The 14,987-nt window shown below is 44.8% G+C and overlaps 1 protein-coding gene across 5 annotated transcripts in view; it reads right to left on the bottom strand.

The window, feature by feature from the left end:
• The window catches only part of PITPNM2 (phosphatidylinositol transfer protein membrane associated 2), a 60,161-nt gene that overhangs the window by 25,240 nt on the left and 19,934 nt on the right, over positions 1 to 14,987 (bottom strand). For all 5 annotated transcript variants that reach the window (XM_062504353.1, XM_062504354.1, XM_062504356.1 and 2 more), the window contains exons 5-9: positions 10,334 to 10,657; positions 7,411 to 7,506; positions 4,148 to 4,252; positions 3,220 to 3,290; positions 311 to 555 (exon numbers count right to left, since the gene is read on the bottom strand). In XM_062504353.1, coding sequence (XP_062360337.1) covers positions 311 to 555; positions 3,220 to 3,290; positions 4,148 to 4,252; positions 7,411 to 7,506; positions 10,334 to 10,657 — 841 coding nt within the window. The remainder of the gene's footprint in view (positions 1 to 310; positions 556 to 3,219; positions 3,291 to 4,147; positions 4,253 to 7,410; positions 7,507 to 10,333; positions 10,658 to 14,987) is intronic.

Here is a 14,987-nt window from a genome sequence, read left to right as displayed (position 1 = left end):
CATCAAACGTAAATCTTCAAGGACAACATACTTACACTGACAGAACAACCCCCAGACAAGGAATTAAATCCTTAGTATTTATTGGATTAATTAGAATAAATCAATCTCAGAACTTGTGCTGCATGATTACTGTATTCACTGCAGCTAAGTATGAAATCGAGATTGAATGCCTGGCTGGTACATTAATAAATGCATTCTCAAAGCAGGGTCAGAGCTCTCAGTGCTACATGCAGATCATGTCAGGGAAACAAATAAAACAAAACAACCCCCCCAGAAACCCCCACTCCATGATAAAACAGCATCAACTTACCTAGACACCAGGGAAAAAGCTTCGGAGCAGATGGTTGGGCAAGGGACAAGTTTGATGGCAATGTGTCCCAGAGCAGCTGGGTAATGCACCCTCATCACTGTGTCGAACACGGTCGTGATGGTGTTGACATCCCCTTGCTTGGAGCTTTGGTCACCACTTCCTGAGTCCAGGATGTTCCCTCCATGGAGGACCAAGAGGAGGACGTGGATTTTACTTGGCTGCATTAATGGCTGCACTGATTCATCCTAGGTGGGGATGGAGGAGAGCACACAGAAATGCTCATTTTTCAAAGCGGTGTGACTTGTGCTTAATTTATGGCAAATTAATTTATTGCAAAAGCTATTAGATACACCACAATACAATGCTGAGAACCTGGGCAGTCCTTCCAGGTCTCTTATCCTACACTTGTGCATGCACAAATGCACACACAGCCTCAGTCTGACTTGTCAGAAGCAGAAGGAATGCTGAGAGTCAAAAAAAAAAAAAAAACCTTACATAAAATTACATAAAATCTTACAAAAAAATCTTACATAAAATCCAGGTAAAACATGGCAGCAGTAAAGACATCCTTATGTATATTAGGGTGGAAATAAGAGATGGGTGCTGCTTTTTGTGGGGTGCTGAGCTCAGCTGCAGCAGTTGGCAGTGAAACACATTCAGCAAAATTAAGAAATGAGATCAAACAGGTCAGCAAGTGGCAAGTTACTGAGAAGTTGTGGGAAGATCAGTCATTACATGTTTGCCTACCACAGAAGTTATAAATAAGACTTCAGATTTGCTTAAACTGTTGCAAGAGAGGAACTAAAGAAAAAAGTTCATGACCCCATAACCCAAGGAATGGCCAGCATGTGGCTGGGAGACTGCTGCATGAACACAGTGAGGGATTTTAATCTGTCTTTGATTTGCTTATTGTGTCAAATCAACTCTTTGCCTAAACAGAGAGGGTATAACTTGTGGGAAGGAGGGAATTGTATCTTTATCATTAATGCCCTGCCAGAAGAGCTGTAAGCCCAGTCCTGGTGGCCCAGGCAGGTACAAGAACATCCATGTGCACATATTGTAGCACAACAGAGCAGTAACTATTTTTAATATATATTTGCTACCAGGGCTTTCAGTGTTTACAGCTCCCACATGGACTCAAATCCTCCATCCCACACTCGTGAGATCTGTGCAAACCCTCCTGTACCTGACCCCTGTGCTAGCAGAGACAACATCTGAGATCATCCTGAGCAACTCCCTCTTGCCATTGAGAGGGAGTAAGGAAAGGCTGGAAGGCAGCAGTGTTTTCCATTCAGCAAATTGTTCTAATTCTAGCATCTTCAGTCACCTGTTGTCCTTTGAGCAGTGATTGAGTCCCTGACAGACCTGCTGGTGAGGGGAAAGCATGCCCAGGCACACATTAGTAGCCTAACAACTAGATCTCATTTTTTGCCAGATAATGTTAAAGTTTGTCTTACTACACAGCCCACCAGAAGTATTAAAATTCTCATCCAAGTCTGTAATAACGATTTTTCCAGACCTCCTGCATAAGAATGTCCTTGAATTATTTAGCACCATTCCACTGTATTCATGTCTGCTCTTTAAACCTCCTCTGACTCCAGTTTTAGCACCTGCACAGTGAACCCTTCCCTGGGTGGAGGCACAGGAGGAGCCCTCAAGCATCTCAGCACCTCTTCTGCTTCCAGACAAGTATTTTAAGTGTTCATTTGGAGAACAACGTGAGTCACCAAGCTCAGGTCGTGCAGAAGTTTATCAGTAGTGATTTGGAGGCACCTTTCAGTTCATTACCCGCTGCTCTGAAGGAAGTTGGGAACTGCCGATTAACTTAAGGGTGGAGATAACTATTTAGAACTTCCTTCTAAGATCTGAAGCCTCTTCAAACACCTAAATCCTGAACCACCTTTGGGTGAGGGAAGCTTTTAACCTGAAAATCACTGCAATTGGTGGCACTGAATTTTCATACTATTTTAGCAGACAGCTTGTGAGCAACTACAAATAACTGTCTTTTTCATCTTGCTTTGAAGTCTTTTTCTAAAATGAAGGCAGAAACAGGAGGGGGGGGTTGAGTTTTCACAGCCTTCTGAAGAAGACAAGTTTCCCACACCATCTTGAGCTCCAAGAGAAATCTTAGGGCTGTGACTTGCTTATTTTGAGGTGGTCAGAGCTGCTTCCCTCCCAGCCACTCACTCTCCTCATGGCCTCGAGCTCTCAGTCTATTATGGAAAAGCCAAACTACCCTAAACTTAGAGCCTGGCACAGACAGTAATTCCAAAACTCATGACCTTTGATGGACCACTGAGACACAATGTAAGCACTGCAAAGCAGCTGCACCACCTTTGCAGCACAGGCAGGCGGCTGCTGAAGGGCAGGATGAGAACAGCCAGCCCGAGGTGTCTCAACAGGACTCTGAACTTCAGAAGTCTAGAAAGCTGGACTGGGTCAGTGTGGTGTTATTTCTTTATTATTTTGCCCAGAGTACTGACAGAGTGCTATAATTGGTTTCCAAACAAGGCCCCGAGCAGCTCCATGCTGTGTACTACAGCTGAGTGCTGTTCTTTGCACCTTGGTGCTGCAGGAACATGTTCTCCCACTTCCACATCCACACTTGCTCACCTGGCGTTGCAGGACAGCTCTACCCAGCCTTGAGCTGCTCTGATCCCCACAGGATTACCAGGTTTTTTTTTAGCTGGATACCTGATGCTGCCTGCAAACTACACAGCATTTTCTATATGATGTTCAAAAGATGGGTGAAAAATCCCTTAAATCTGAATTACAGAAGGACACACAAAGGTGTTACTGGGGCTCAGCAGCACATGGAGGCAAGACACTGCTCACAGCAAAGGGACCCTTTTATCTCACACAGAGACATTCCAGCAGCAAAGGATCTTACAAGAAGCCAAAGCACTCACCTCAATGATGCTGAGCCTCTCCACGCTGGAGCCAACGTGGTACTCTGCTGATGTTTCCTGGTACAAATCACCTGCAAGCACAGAGGTGTAAAACGTCACCGCTGCCAGACGCTCTTTGGCAAAGACATTCTTCCATAAAGACACTCTTGTTCCAATGCCTCACATCACCTTCATTATTTAATCAAATCATCCTCTCCCTCCTTCCTGCCTCCTTCCACCTGAGAAGCCTGGGCAATGCTGGGTCATTTATTTTCCAGCAATTTCTCATAACCTGGTTAAGAGCTGAGGACATTAGTGAGCTCTTCTCTCATTACAGTGATCTGGTACTGCTGCTTTATTAAGGATGGCAACAATGGGAAATCCCTGCACGACTGTCAGAAATGATTGGTTTGTGGGAAAATAAAAGGAATTGCTTGAACTATGCTGGGGAGGAGAGATCTGATGTATTCCTACATCTGTGCCTACACAGACTGACTTTGTAGAAGAAGCCTGAATGTCACCTTCCACCGTGAATCGCTCTGGTTGAGGAGCTACAGCTTTCTTTCACCATTTCATAATGATGAGCAGAAAATAAAACTGAGGCAGATACAGTCAGGAACAAAGGGTGGAGCAAAAGGAAAGAAGGGCCAGGGGAAATTCAAGTAATTTGAGACAGAGCTGGGATATTTCATCATTATATGAGAGAATCCTGGCTGTCACACAAAGGAGCCAAACCAAGGTGGAAAATAAAAGAGAATCAAAAGCTATCCCAGCTCCCACTGAGCAAATCTTTTCCAGCAGCACTGGGCAGTCATTTTTATGTTCAGTCTCAGCTTCTCCCTTTGTGAGACAAGGATAACAAGTTTTACCTTGCTCACAATGAGGCTGTGACAATTGCCTGGAAATACTGTAAAATAGCACATGCAGTTTGTACTTGGAAAAGAATTACCCTGGACATCATCGCATTCGGGGGTTTCAATTTTATCCATCAGATCGTTGGAACTCCATTTGGTTATTTCTTTCGGGAACATTTCCTCATTGTCAGACAAGTCCTCTTTAAAAAACAGATTTTTTGAGAGTCACAAACACAAATATATGTATACAGAAAAGAGCAAAAAAACAGAATTTTAAATAAAACCCACAACTCTGTGGAATCTACACACATTTGGGTAGCTTAAGTCAAAATAAACCATATACTTTACCAGCTTTTCTTATATAGAAATCAAAGCACCTTTTGAAAAGTAAACAAAACGTTTCAGTTGCATGATTTAAACAAACAAGACTCCTAAAACATGGAAAAAAGTAATCTGGATTTTTAATGCTACTATCTAAGGTACCATGTTTTGCCTTTGTCTTGTCATTCTCTCTGATAGTGCTGAAGCAGCCAGAATGCTCCAGCACAGGAGAGGACAAAGCAAGGATTCCCACTGGGATCCTCCCAGCCCTGTTTGAGATCTGTGGGATTTCTCTGGAGGAAGAAGGGACAAGGATCACTGCTGCTTATAGGACCAAACACCTAAAAAGGCTGGAGCAAAAAAGGGAATGTGAACTCCCCAGGCTGATTTCCTCAAGAGGCGAGATACAGAGAACAGATGTGCCTTTCCTTCTTACCTCTGTGTCTTCCAAATCCCCTGGCTCAGTTCAACTATTGTCAATAAAGAATAAGGGTCCCAAAAACATTATGTTCTTAGAAGTGTAATTAAAAGGAAAGACACACAAAGGGGAGCTCTCCTTTGTCTTCTTTTTTCTATTGAGTATCTTTTGCTGCTATGATGGTTAAGTGCTTTCTAATTTATTTATACCTCTGTGCTTAGTATGTCTTTTCTGAAAATTTTGGACTTGTAAATTTAATAAAGAGTTATAAGCGTAATAACAGCAGTAATTACAGATGTCTTGAAGATCTAAAAGCTGCAATCTTCAGAGTCCCAGACTAGGATTTCCCCTTTCTTATTGCTGTATAGTTACTAAGAAAATAATTAGCTGGAAGAATCCCACAATGGGGAACAAAAAAAGGTTATGAAATATGTTAATCTTTTCAGCAAATCTGAGCAATAGCTTAAAAAAAAATGTATGAAGGGCACTAAGAGAAGATCCAAGCAAAGCCCGATTATTTTTAGGAGTTTCTATTTCAACTTTGACCATAAAAAGAGAGCAACCTGGAAATTTTGCACCAGCATGCCATTTCCTTTTTCAGCCATGGAAAAAATTTGAGCAAATCCCAATTTCCCTGCACACAGGAGTGTGGAACTGCCTGTCCAGAGCAAGTGGAAAGCACAGGCCTGGAACACACGTGCTGGCAGAGAATTAAGAGGATGATTGCACTCAAAGCTCCTCCAGCAACTTAATCTAAATATTAAACTTAATTCCTTGAGAGGTCTAATTACAGCCCTTACTGCTGCTCAAGTGATCCCTGAATGGGATATTACTCCCATTATTAGCATTTATTACAGGATGGATATTCGATATTACTGTATTTGTCACTATCTTTACCAGTGAACGAGGGTGAGTGGGAAGCTGGAGACAAGGAATCTTCTGGGGCTCAGGTTACACCCACTGCACTGGAGGAAATGTGTGTGTGTGTGTGTATGGGAAGCACTTCTGAGGAACTCTGCTGCTGTTGACTCACATCCTGAGCCCTGCCAGTTCCCATGGTACCGATCCGATCCTGGCAGGATGAGCTGTGAGCAGAGCCTCATCCCTGCTCACAGACCCGCAGTCTCTGCGGGCCAAGGGGCACCAAGAGGTTCCTCCCGGGGATGGGGCTCTGTTCAGCTGCACACACACGCCAAGGCTTTGACTCATGAGCCAAAATCCCACCAGATTTCGGGAGACTTTTCAACTCGACCATGCTGACTGCAGAGGACAAACTGTGCGTACGCAGAGACTCGCAGCTGCTTTTACTCTAAGCAACCCCCTGTAAGTATTGCAACAGAGGTGCACAGGCTCAGTTTTGTTAATCCCCTTCCCAGGCCTGTTAGGAGCATACCAGGGATTCCCCGGGGTCCTGGATCCCAGGCAGAGCTGTCTCCATCTCTGTTTTATTACTGAGTAATTAAAAAGGCAAAAAGCATGTGGATAGCGATGGTGCCGTTTGGATGACTCACTCCTCTTCCCTTGTATGTATATTGCTCCAATAAATCCCTCACTTGTTGTAATGCTGTGTAGGTTAATAAATAGAGATACTTAAACGAAGTTGGCCCTTCCCTTTCCCGGCAGGCGACACGCATTTATCCCAAATGACGTGTCCCAACCATTTCAGCTGCTGTTGTGCAGGTCACCATACTAACACAGCCCTTTCTACCCCACTGTTTGAGACCCATGCCTAAACACTCATGGGAGAACTCTTCTGGAACACAATACTATCAATTTCTGGAGGTTGAACTTCAGCTGAGCATCAGTGAAATTCTGCCTTGCAAAACTGGGGTGGCATCTTTTAACAATTGCATTTCCCAGCTCTATCAGTAAATAATGCACCTCTCGCTTCCATCAGACCAGCTGGGAGGAGAGTCCATCTGTTTTCAATAGAGATGGAGCCCTTCAGGCTTAAATTTGCATTAAGTACAATATATATACAATATACATATAAATATATATAAAATGAGTGCAGTGGAACAAAGCTTCTTCATACACGCATGCACAGAGGAAAAAAATGTAAGTGTTCTCTTAATACAGATAATCAAAATTACTTTGAGAATTCTGGAATCAACAGTGATTAATTTTAGTACTTGAAGTACCTTGCTGCATTCGCTGTTGTATTTCTTGGAATGGGAGACTGAGGAGTTAATAAAGGAAAATTTGGGTCTCTTCAGGCCCAGACAATACAATTAATCACACCCTTTACTGATTAAAAAACAAATTAGAAAAATAACCAGTCACAGTGAATCATTAGGACACACCCTCAGCCCAGTTAGAACTGCTGGATCTCAGCACACTCATTTGCACCAAATAAAATACAGCCCCTAGGGCTAAGACTGCTTAAGATCCCCTCAAACAGCTCAGATTGCACCTGGAATGGTGCTGCATTAATGTAAGAGTCTGCTGGGTGATGCTGGAAGAAGCTGCATCGAAGCTGCATGTCGTGTTTAGAAAGTAAAAGGCTTCAAAGCAAAAAAGTCTCGCTTCCTTCCCTGCTCACCCCCCGCCCTTCATGCCTTCCGTTCTCTTACCCCACCATTTCAGGGAAGAAACGATTGTGATTTAGGCTCCACATACCATGTGCATCAAAGAATTCATCGTCTGAGCTGTCATCTGAATCCCTGGCAATGCTCTGCATCCTCCACTCGGAGATACTATGGCGCGAGGGACTTGCTGGAAAAAACAAAAAAGCTTTATGCAAAACGCTACATCGACAAGACGGTGAGTTCCCAACATGGTCTTTGCTGGAGGAAGAATCATGTGCTCTCTAAGAAAATTCACTGCTGCAATGTTAAAAAACACAAAACCCCGATGATGCTGGTGTGATGTCAGTGTACCGCTTTACAGATCCTGTTTGTTTACTGTTGGTAGAACCTGCCAGCAAGATGCTACATTAAAGCAAAGCTGCTTGGATCACTCTTCTGCTATTTTGAATGGCAGCTATTTATAATTGTTAGTAGGACGTGCAAAATCAGCTGGGTTTTAAAGTTTGCAATTAGGAAGGAAGCAGGCTGATTGGAAGCTCTCTCCTTGCCTCTCATCAGCACACAAGCCATGCCTCTGCTCCGCTAACTTTCGGGTGGGTAGCTGAGCAGAGCAGTCTGGAGAGGACTAATCTGTTTTCTGGAAGGAAATTGCTTCCACACAAATTGGATTAGAGATCTATTTAAACTTTAAACTTGAATGATTTAAACAACATGCTGTCCGACAACTTCAAAGGGAGCTGTCGGAGCGGCAGTCCTGACAGAGCAAGGAGAAATCCCAAAGTCCTTTTAGTGCTGTTTGCCCTCCTGTTCTCACACCTACCTGCTCCCTTTCACTTTCCCCTCCAGAGTTCTCTGAACTAAATATAAACACATTATGGCTTCTTCTTTTCTTCTTTTCAGGTATAATTTAGCAACCATTCAGCCCGAGCTCTTCTTGGCTGAAGTTGTCTCAGAACAGCCGCCTGCTAAAGGGAGCGCTGTCCAGACAACCACGGGAGAGAGGGTTTGTCCCCTCGTGCCTGTCACACAGAGCACTCACAGCAGCCACCTAACCCAGCAAAAACCTGAGGAGACTGACAAATTCTCATTTAACATATACATGAGCCTGAAAGGCTCTGGTTACTGTGACAGCCGCACGAGCCGTTTTGTGCTTTTGTTCCAACAGAGTTGAATATAAAAGTAAAATTCTTCTAATCTCCCACCCGGCTGTCACATGGAAAGAGGATGGAGACCCTGTGCAGAGTCATGTAATTGCAGCTCAGCATCCCCCAGCAGCCCACCGCCCACCCCTCGGGAGCAGCCAGCGAGGAGGTGGCTGAGCAGAGCTAATTCACGCTGGAGTGACGTCAAGGCACTCGCATAATAGTTGCTAAAAATAGAGCACCTAATAACATATGGGAGGGTGACAAGGGTCCTGCCATCACCAGAGGTCTTGCTCGGGTAGAGAAAAGGAAAATCTTTTGGAGAAAAGGCTTTTTTTTCAGCTGGAGGTGGCGGTGCGTCGCAACAGCCCTCCTTGCTTCCATATGGTAATGTGCTGCCAGCATGAAGGAGGATTAAAATATCTGTGTGACGTACTTCCCAGCACATCACAATTAATTTCTTTCATTACTTTTCCTTGTAAAAGCTGAGACATTCTGCAGTTGAAAAGAAATTCATGCTTTGCTCCCAGTGAAAACCTTCAAGTGAAATCCTGAGCGGTCTGAAAACTCCAGCTCCCAGTGAACATGTCAGCAGTGGAAGAGGGGGTTTGTGCAAAGAGCATAATGGAAGATGGGTGCATCAATATGAAATCCTGGTGCAGGTGAAGTAGCCAGTATTTTTATCTTTATGCAGTGATTTATGAAGCATCTGGTAGGTTCTTCCCTGGGGCTCACTCGAGTGAGTCATCGCAAGGTAAAACCATTGCTCCTCTCTCATTCACCCCACGATGAAATCAGTGATGGAGTGGGAAATAAAAATGGAGACTCAACTGCCGATATTTAGTGCATATAATAGATGGAGAAGCTTCACTCACCCAGATGTTCAGTGGAAGAAATGCTGCCCCTTGGGGGTTTTCATGATTTTTTTTCCCTCTCTTGCAGTGAGAGCTGCTATTTTCCTGCTACCAGCAGCACTTGGCTAAACAGAGAGGGAATTGCTGAGGGTTTGAACCTTGTGGCTGTAACTCACTGGGGATTCACTCCTTTGTACAGAATGGTCCAGGGAAGGGAAGTACAGCAAATGGAGGTGAGTTCCAAGGGAGAGGTAACAAAATCCAAGACTCAAAGCTGAGTCTTTACAGGGAATCCACAGCATAGCTTTAACATCAAAATCCTGAAAGCTTCCTGAAAGGTGTTTAAAAGGGAATGTACCATCCCACCTAATCCCAGGGTGAGGTTTTGTCTCCAGTTACTGCACATCATCACCAGGGGGAGGTAGCAGCCCCCATGCACTTTTGGGGGTTCCTACCTTGATATCCCCAGTAGCTGACGAGATGTTTCACTGTGTGCAGCCCCATGGAGCTAAACACCCCTCCTGAAATGACAGGCACGTGGTGAAACAGACCCCTGGCCAAGGAGGACAGGTACCTGCTGTGACACAGGTATCAAGGATAAGCAGATATCCAGAAGGGAACACCACGGAAGGGCCTTGGAAAGCCACCAGTGTCTCCTGGGTAACAAGGACTAACTCTGTGCTGCTGGCTGTCTTTTGAGCCCCAGTGCTGCCATCCAGTTCCTGCCTGCTCCTCTATGGTGTTTTTACAGATTCTGTGCTTTTGACATTGGCAACAACTCTGTCACGGGACACTTGAGTCAGAGTTATGGGATGATTAGAAACCTTTCCAAACCCAAAACAGGTCACCTGAGAAGACTGAGCCTGCAGCACCAGCAGAAAAGGCCTCTGAGTTATCAGGACCCACAGGACTAATACACATTGTTCCAAAGGCATCTGCCAACAAGGAGACATGGTCCAACCTCCCAAAAGCCCAACCTCCATGAGTTCAGAAGAGCAAGTCATTGGCAGCATCTTACCTCCTCTCTTTGAAGACCGTGAGGACTTGGAGGAGGTGGACCACTGCTTGGTGAGCGACCTGCCGGAGGCCGCGTCGCTGTTCGCAGAGACGTCCTCGGTGTCTGCAGGCGAGCCCGTGCTGGGCTCCACGTCCTTCTCCCCAGGAGTGTCCTTGACACCGTGCTGCTCTGGGTCATTCTCGCCGCAGAACTGGGCCATCTTCTGGGCCAGCATCAGCTGCGCCTCCTTCTCCAGCTGCCGGATGTCCTCGATGGTGAGCCCGTACCACTCATCCTGCCAGCACCAGGCCTGCCGGTGAGCCCGGACCATGACCTTCCGCAGGCCTGCAAAGCCAGAGCGTCCCTGTCACCAGAGCACAAACTGCAGGAACCAACGTGCGCCCCTCCCAAAGCCTCTCAACAGCATGGCAGGGACATTACAGTGACATCCAACCTGCAGTGGAGGACCTTCACACAGTCAGGGTGGCAAACTGGTCACTTCGTGTACTTAACCTCCTCAGTTCTTCCTCTGCACTGAAATCAGCCATTCTTTTGTCACTGCTTTCAACTTGGAAAGGCATTGCCTAATTTTGGATGGAAGACTTTGGCTGCCTGTTTCACCAAGGAGGAGCCACACAGAGACAACAGTTAACTCCCTGAAGTTCTAGAAGTTGTAACATTTGGATCTCATCTTTAAAATTAAATACATTACTAGGAGTTTAAAAAAAAACAAAACAAAAAAGCCCCAACAGCTACTGATTTTTTTTTTTTTCTTAATCCTGGAGAGTTTCAAGTCATTCCTCGATGAATGCTCCATAGCCCTCCCCAGTTGTTACATTACAGAAGCACAGCCCACAACTTTCCTTTCCTTGGAAACCCCTCTTCTGCACCTGGTTTCTGTGTATCAGTAAAACAGCATCACAAATGGGAGCTTCTGAGATAATGGAATAGAAAGCAAAGTAAGGGAGGGAATAAAGATACTTTATTTTGCAGATACCATCTGTCTTTTTCTGCAGGAGAAAAATGGAGTGGGTAAAACCCATTTAAAATATTTCAACATATCACCTATCTGAAAGGAAGAACTGCCTCTGTATCAACACACAATGCACCTGACCAGGCAACAGATACTCTTCTCAAGACTTACTCATTCACTAACATCATCACACTCCCCAGTCTTTAAAACTTAGGAGTCACTCAGGTTTTTCACCAATATTATTCCTTAAAAGCTCCCAACAGGTCAAATCTCCAAACTGCTATTTATTCCTGATGGAATGACACTAGAAAATTATGATTTTAAAGCTTCTGGAAATACTGACCAACTGATCCTCAGGAGTTTTTCTGATAATAAGCAAGCAATTAACATTGCCCCCTCTTTAATTACTAGGAAACTGAGGCAGAGATGGGTTGAAGGACAAGCCAAAAGCACCAATGGGATTTGCTGACAGTGGGATTAAATGAGTAATCAAGGCTACTTAGAATCATTTAGGTTTTAGGAGCTGCAGATGAGCTCTCTAAGCACCACCATGAGGAAGGACATCCCTCATAAGCCACGCTCCACCTCCAAGAGCATGGCCAAAGGGGGATGGTCCCACCATGCACAGGGTTTCTAAGGGGCTTCCAGCAACACAGGCTTCCCTGTTGTACAGAAAACCTTAGACCCCACTACTGTCACAGTTTCTGTGATTTCAGCCTAAAGATCTTGTTTGTTTTCAGCAATCACTTTTTGTTTGTTTGTTTGTTTGTTTAAACACACAAAAAGCTATTTTAATATATTTATCTCCTTCCTGTCTGTTCTGCTCTTTGGTCAGTCCTTAATGCCACCAGTCACCCCAAGCCAGGCTGTCAGGAGGAAATGGCCACTGAGATCAGCAGCTAATGCCGTGGACCAGCTCAACCTGAACTTCATATACACAGTCAGATTAAATCTATCAATATTTGATGCATTTTGCTGAATGGACTTTCAGAAGGGAGAGGCAAGTTTGAGCCAGCAGAGTGTGACCTTCTGGGGGCAGAATGACAGCCTTCAGCACCTTAATTCCGTCCAACCTGAGTCGAGATTCAGAGTTATTTCCCCTGCCAGATTACTTTTTGCAGAACTACAAGAGAATGTTTTAGCCTCTTCACCTCCTGTTATGATTGACAACCAACAGAGCTTAAAAACCAAGATTAAATTCGCATCACACCCACACTGAAAGCCAGGAAAACTTTTCTCTTGCCGTCCCCAACACCTCACCACCCTCTGGACTTCCACACCCAGTGTCCATTTCTACCTTGCTTGGAACACCTTGAAAACAGACTGTGATCAGACAGAGAAGTGAATGTTGCTTTTATCCCACGGCTTCCCCCGTTCAAGGGCTCAGCAGGCTCCACTCCTGCTCCTGAATCCAGCCTTGATGTATCAGTGCCTCAACTCCTCAGAAATTCTCTGTGTAGAGTCACAGATGCCACCGACCACATATCTGTGTTTTAATGGACTAACATCACAGGGAACATGAAAACCACTTGGGGGTAAAAAAAGTCTCTTGAAGTTCCTCTCTAGCTTCTTAGATCTCAAAAATCACCTGCACAGCTTCCTGCCAACCCATAGACCTCCCCATGTGCCCTGCTCACATCCCTTTGATTAGACATCCCAAACCACCCTTCCTTAAAGCTTTGCTGCTTTGAAAATAGGATGGCACTGCAGGGCTTCACAGCTGCTGTGCCTCTACCCCTCCAGGTTAGTTAAGAAGTCCAAAAAACAGATTACTTTCCCAGCATTTGGCCTTCACCTGGGATGTGCCAGCAGTGCTGCACTTCTCTTTCTTAAACACAAGCAGAAAACCTGGGGAGAATGAGGCTGTGAAGGTGCAAAAGAAATGCAAAAATAAAAATCACGGCTCGCAGAAAAGGTTTCAGTACTAGGGAAGAGAACTTGAGGGGCTCCTCTGTGCACAGCAGTGGGCATTGGATTCCTGCCCATCCTGCAGCCTCCCAGCAGAGACCCAGGGAACACAACAAGTGTCCCACACAGCCACAGGGAGCCAGGATCCAGCTACAAATGACTGACCTCCCCTATCCAGACACTGCTGCTCTCCCTGTCCAACTAAAAAAAAAAAAAAAAAAAAAAACCAAACAAACAAAAAAACCCCACAAATCTCAAGGCATTTTTGTATCAAAATTATAGACAAAAACAAGTTTTTTTTAATTGGAAAGTGAAAAGGAGGGGAGACACCAGACCCAGGAAAGAGGGTAATTGGGAAAAACTCTTTCAGTAGCAGATGCCCATCAGGAGAGTGCTGAGGGAATCTATGGCCCAGCTGGCTTTCCTTTTTCTCCCTGGAAGGAGGGAAGGTGTAAATGTGTCCTGCTCAGCCAGAGAAGTCCTTGTCACACACAGCCCCAGCTGTTGGAGCACAGTTGGAAGTCTGCCTTGCCAGCAGGTTTTCCCCCTCCACCAACATGCCCCAAGCTCATCTGAGCCTTCTTCCCCAGAATCAGAGAACTCCCCAGCTTCATCAGACACTTCACTAAAGTCACCCAGAAAAATGGGAAGAGGTTTTTTGACAAGGATGTAGGTACCAGCTGTTTATCAGTTGTTAAGCAGACTACCATTTCTCCAGACTGCAATGCTTCATTTAAAAAAACACACAAACCATAACATCACATATGCACAAATGTGCAGGCTGAGTTCAGAGCACCCGTCATCATGTGTTGATTTAATTATTGTAACATTTCCCACTGTGCTGTGCAGAAAGATCATCTGTGAAGATGTCTGTGAAGAGCTGAGCAGGGTGCAAACATTTAAATCACTTGGTTTCCAGCTCACCACCTCAACAACTCAGAGGCTGGTTGAACCCATGAGGTGCTGACTCCTGTAAATGATTTGTGGTGCTGGTCTTCATCATACAAAAAGAAGTGTAAATGATCATTAGACAAGCCAGGGCAGAGAGGAGGCTTCATGTGTATTTAAAAAGCTTTGGTCTGTAGTTCTGGGCTTGTTCTTCAACATGAAATGAAAATAGTAAATGTGACAGGAACTCAATGGAAATAAATTAGAAAACCCACCAAAAAATTCTGCACCAAATACCCTCAATATCCAAATGAACCAACTGTTCACATACCCATTGACTCTCTACCCAGAAGCAACTTCCCAAATAATTTTATAATGCTCTGTCAGCAATTTCCCGACAGCAAATAAAGGATGCCTGATTGTCCATGTGCAACACTATTTCCTGACAGTCCCAAGAGATCCCATAACCTTGTCAGTACAATCCAACCAATCCACCTGCAGTTACACCCCTTTGCTTCCCTGACCTCCCTTGCTCAGAATCCTCACTAAGAAAAGCCTGTGGTCACATTATATCAATGGCAACATGCCTCCCCTTGGAAAGACAAAACTTTACCTTTGGGATCCAGTGGGCAGTGGATGAACTGGGTCATTGAGTGCTTTAGTGAAGGCAAAGTTCTGCAAAAGAGCTTTCAGAAACCACTTCACCACTGTGCAGCAATTTGGGCATATTTAGCCTAGGACACAGTGGCTGAGACAAAGCTCCAGTTACTGGGATGGAACACACTTTGCCACAGTATATAATTAATAACCCATATACAGTCAACACACTTGTTTAACAACAAAAGACTCAGAGCCCACATGCACCATTAGGAAGCAAGTGGGAGCAGAACATTATGCAGTGCCAGT

Source organism: Cinclus cinclus, chromosome 17 (assembly GCF_963662255.1).
Source record: "Cinclus cinclus chromosome 17, bCinCin1.1, whole genome shotgun sequence".
NCBI lineage: Eukaryota > Metazoa > Chordata > Aves > Passeriformes > Cinclidae > Cinclus > Cinclus cinclus.
This window is presented reverse-complemented; position numbering and strand designations above follow the sequence as displayed.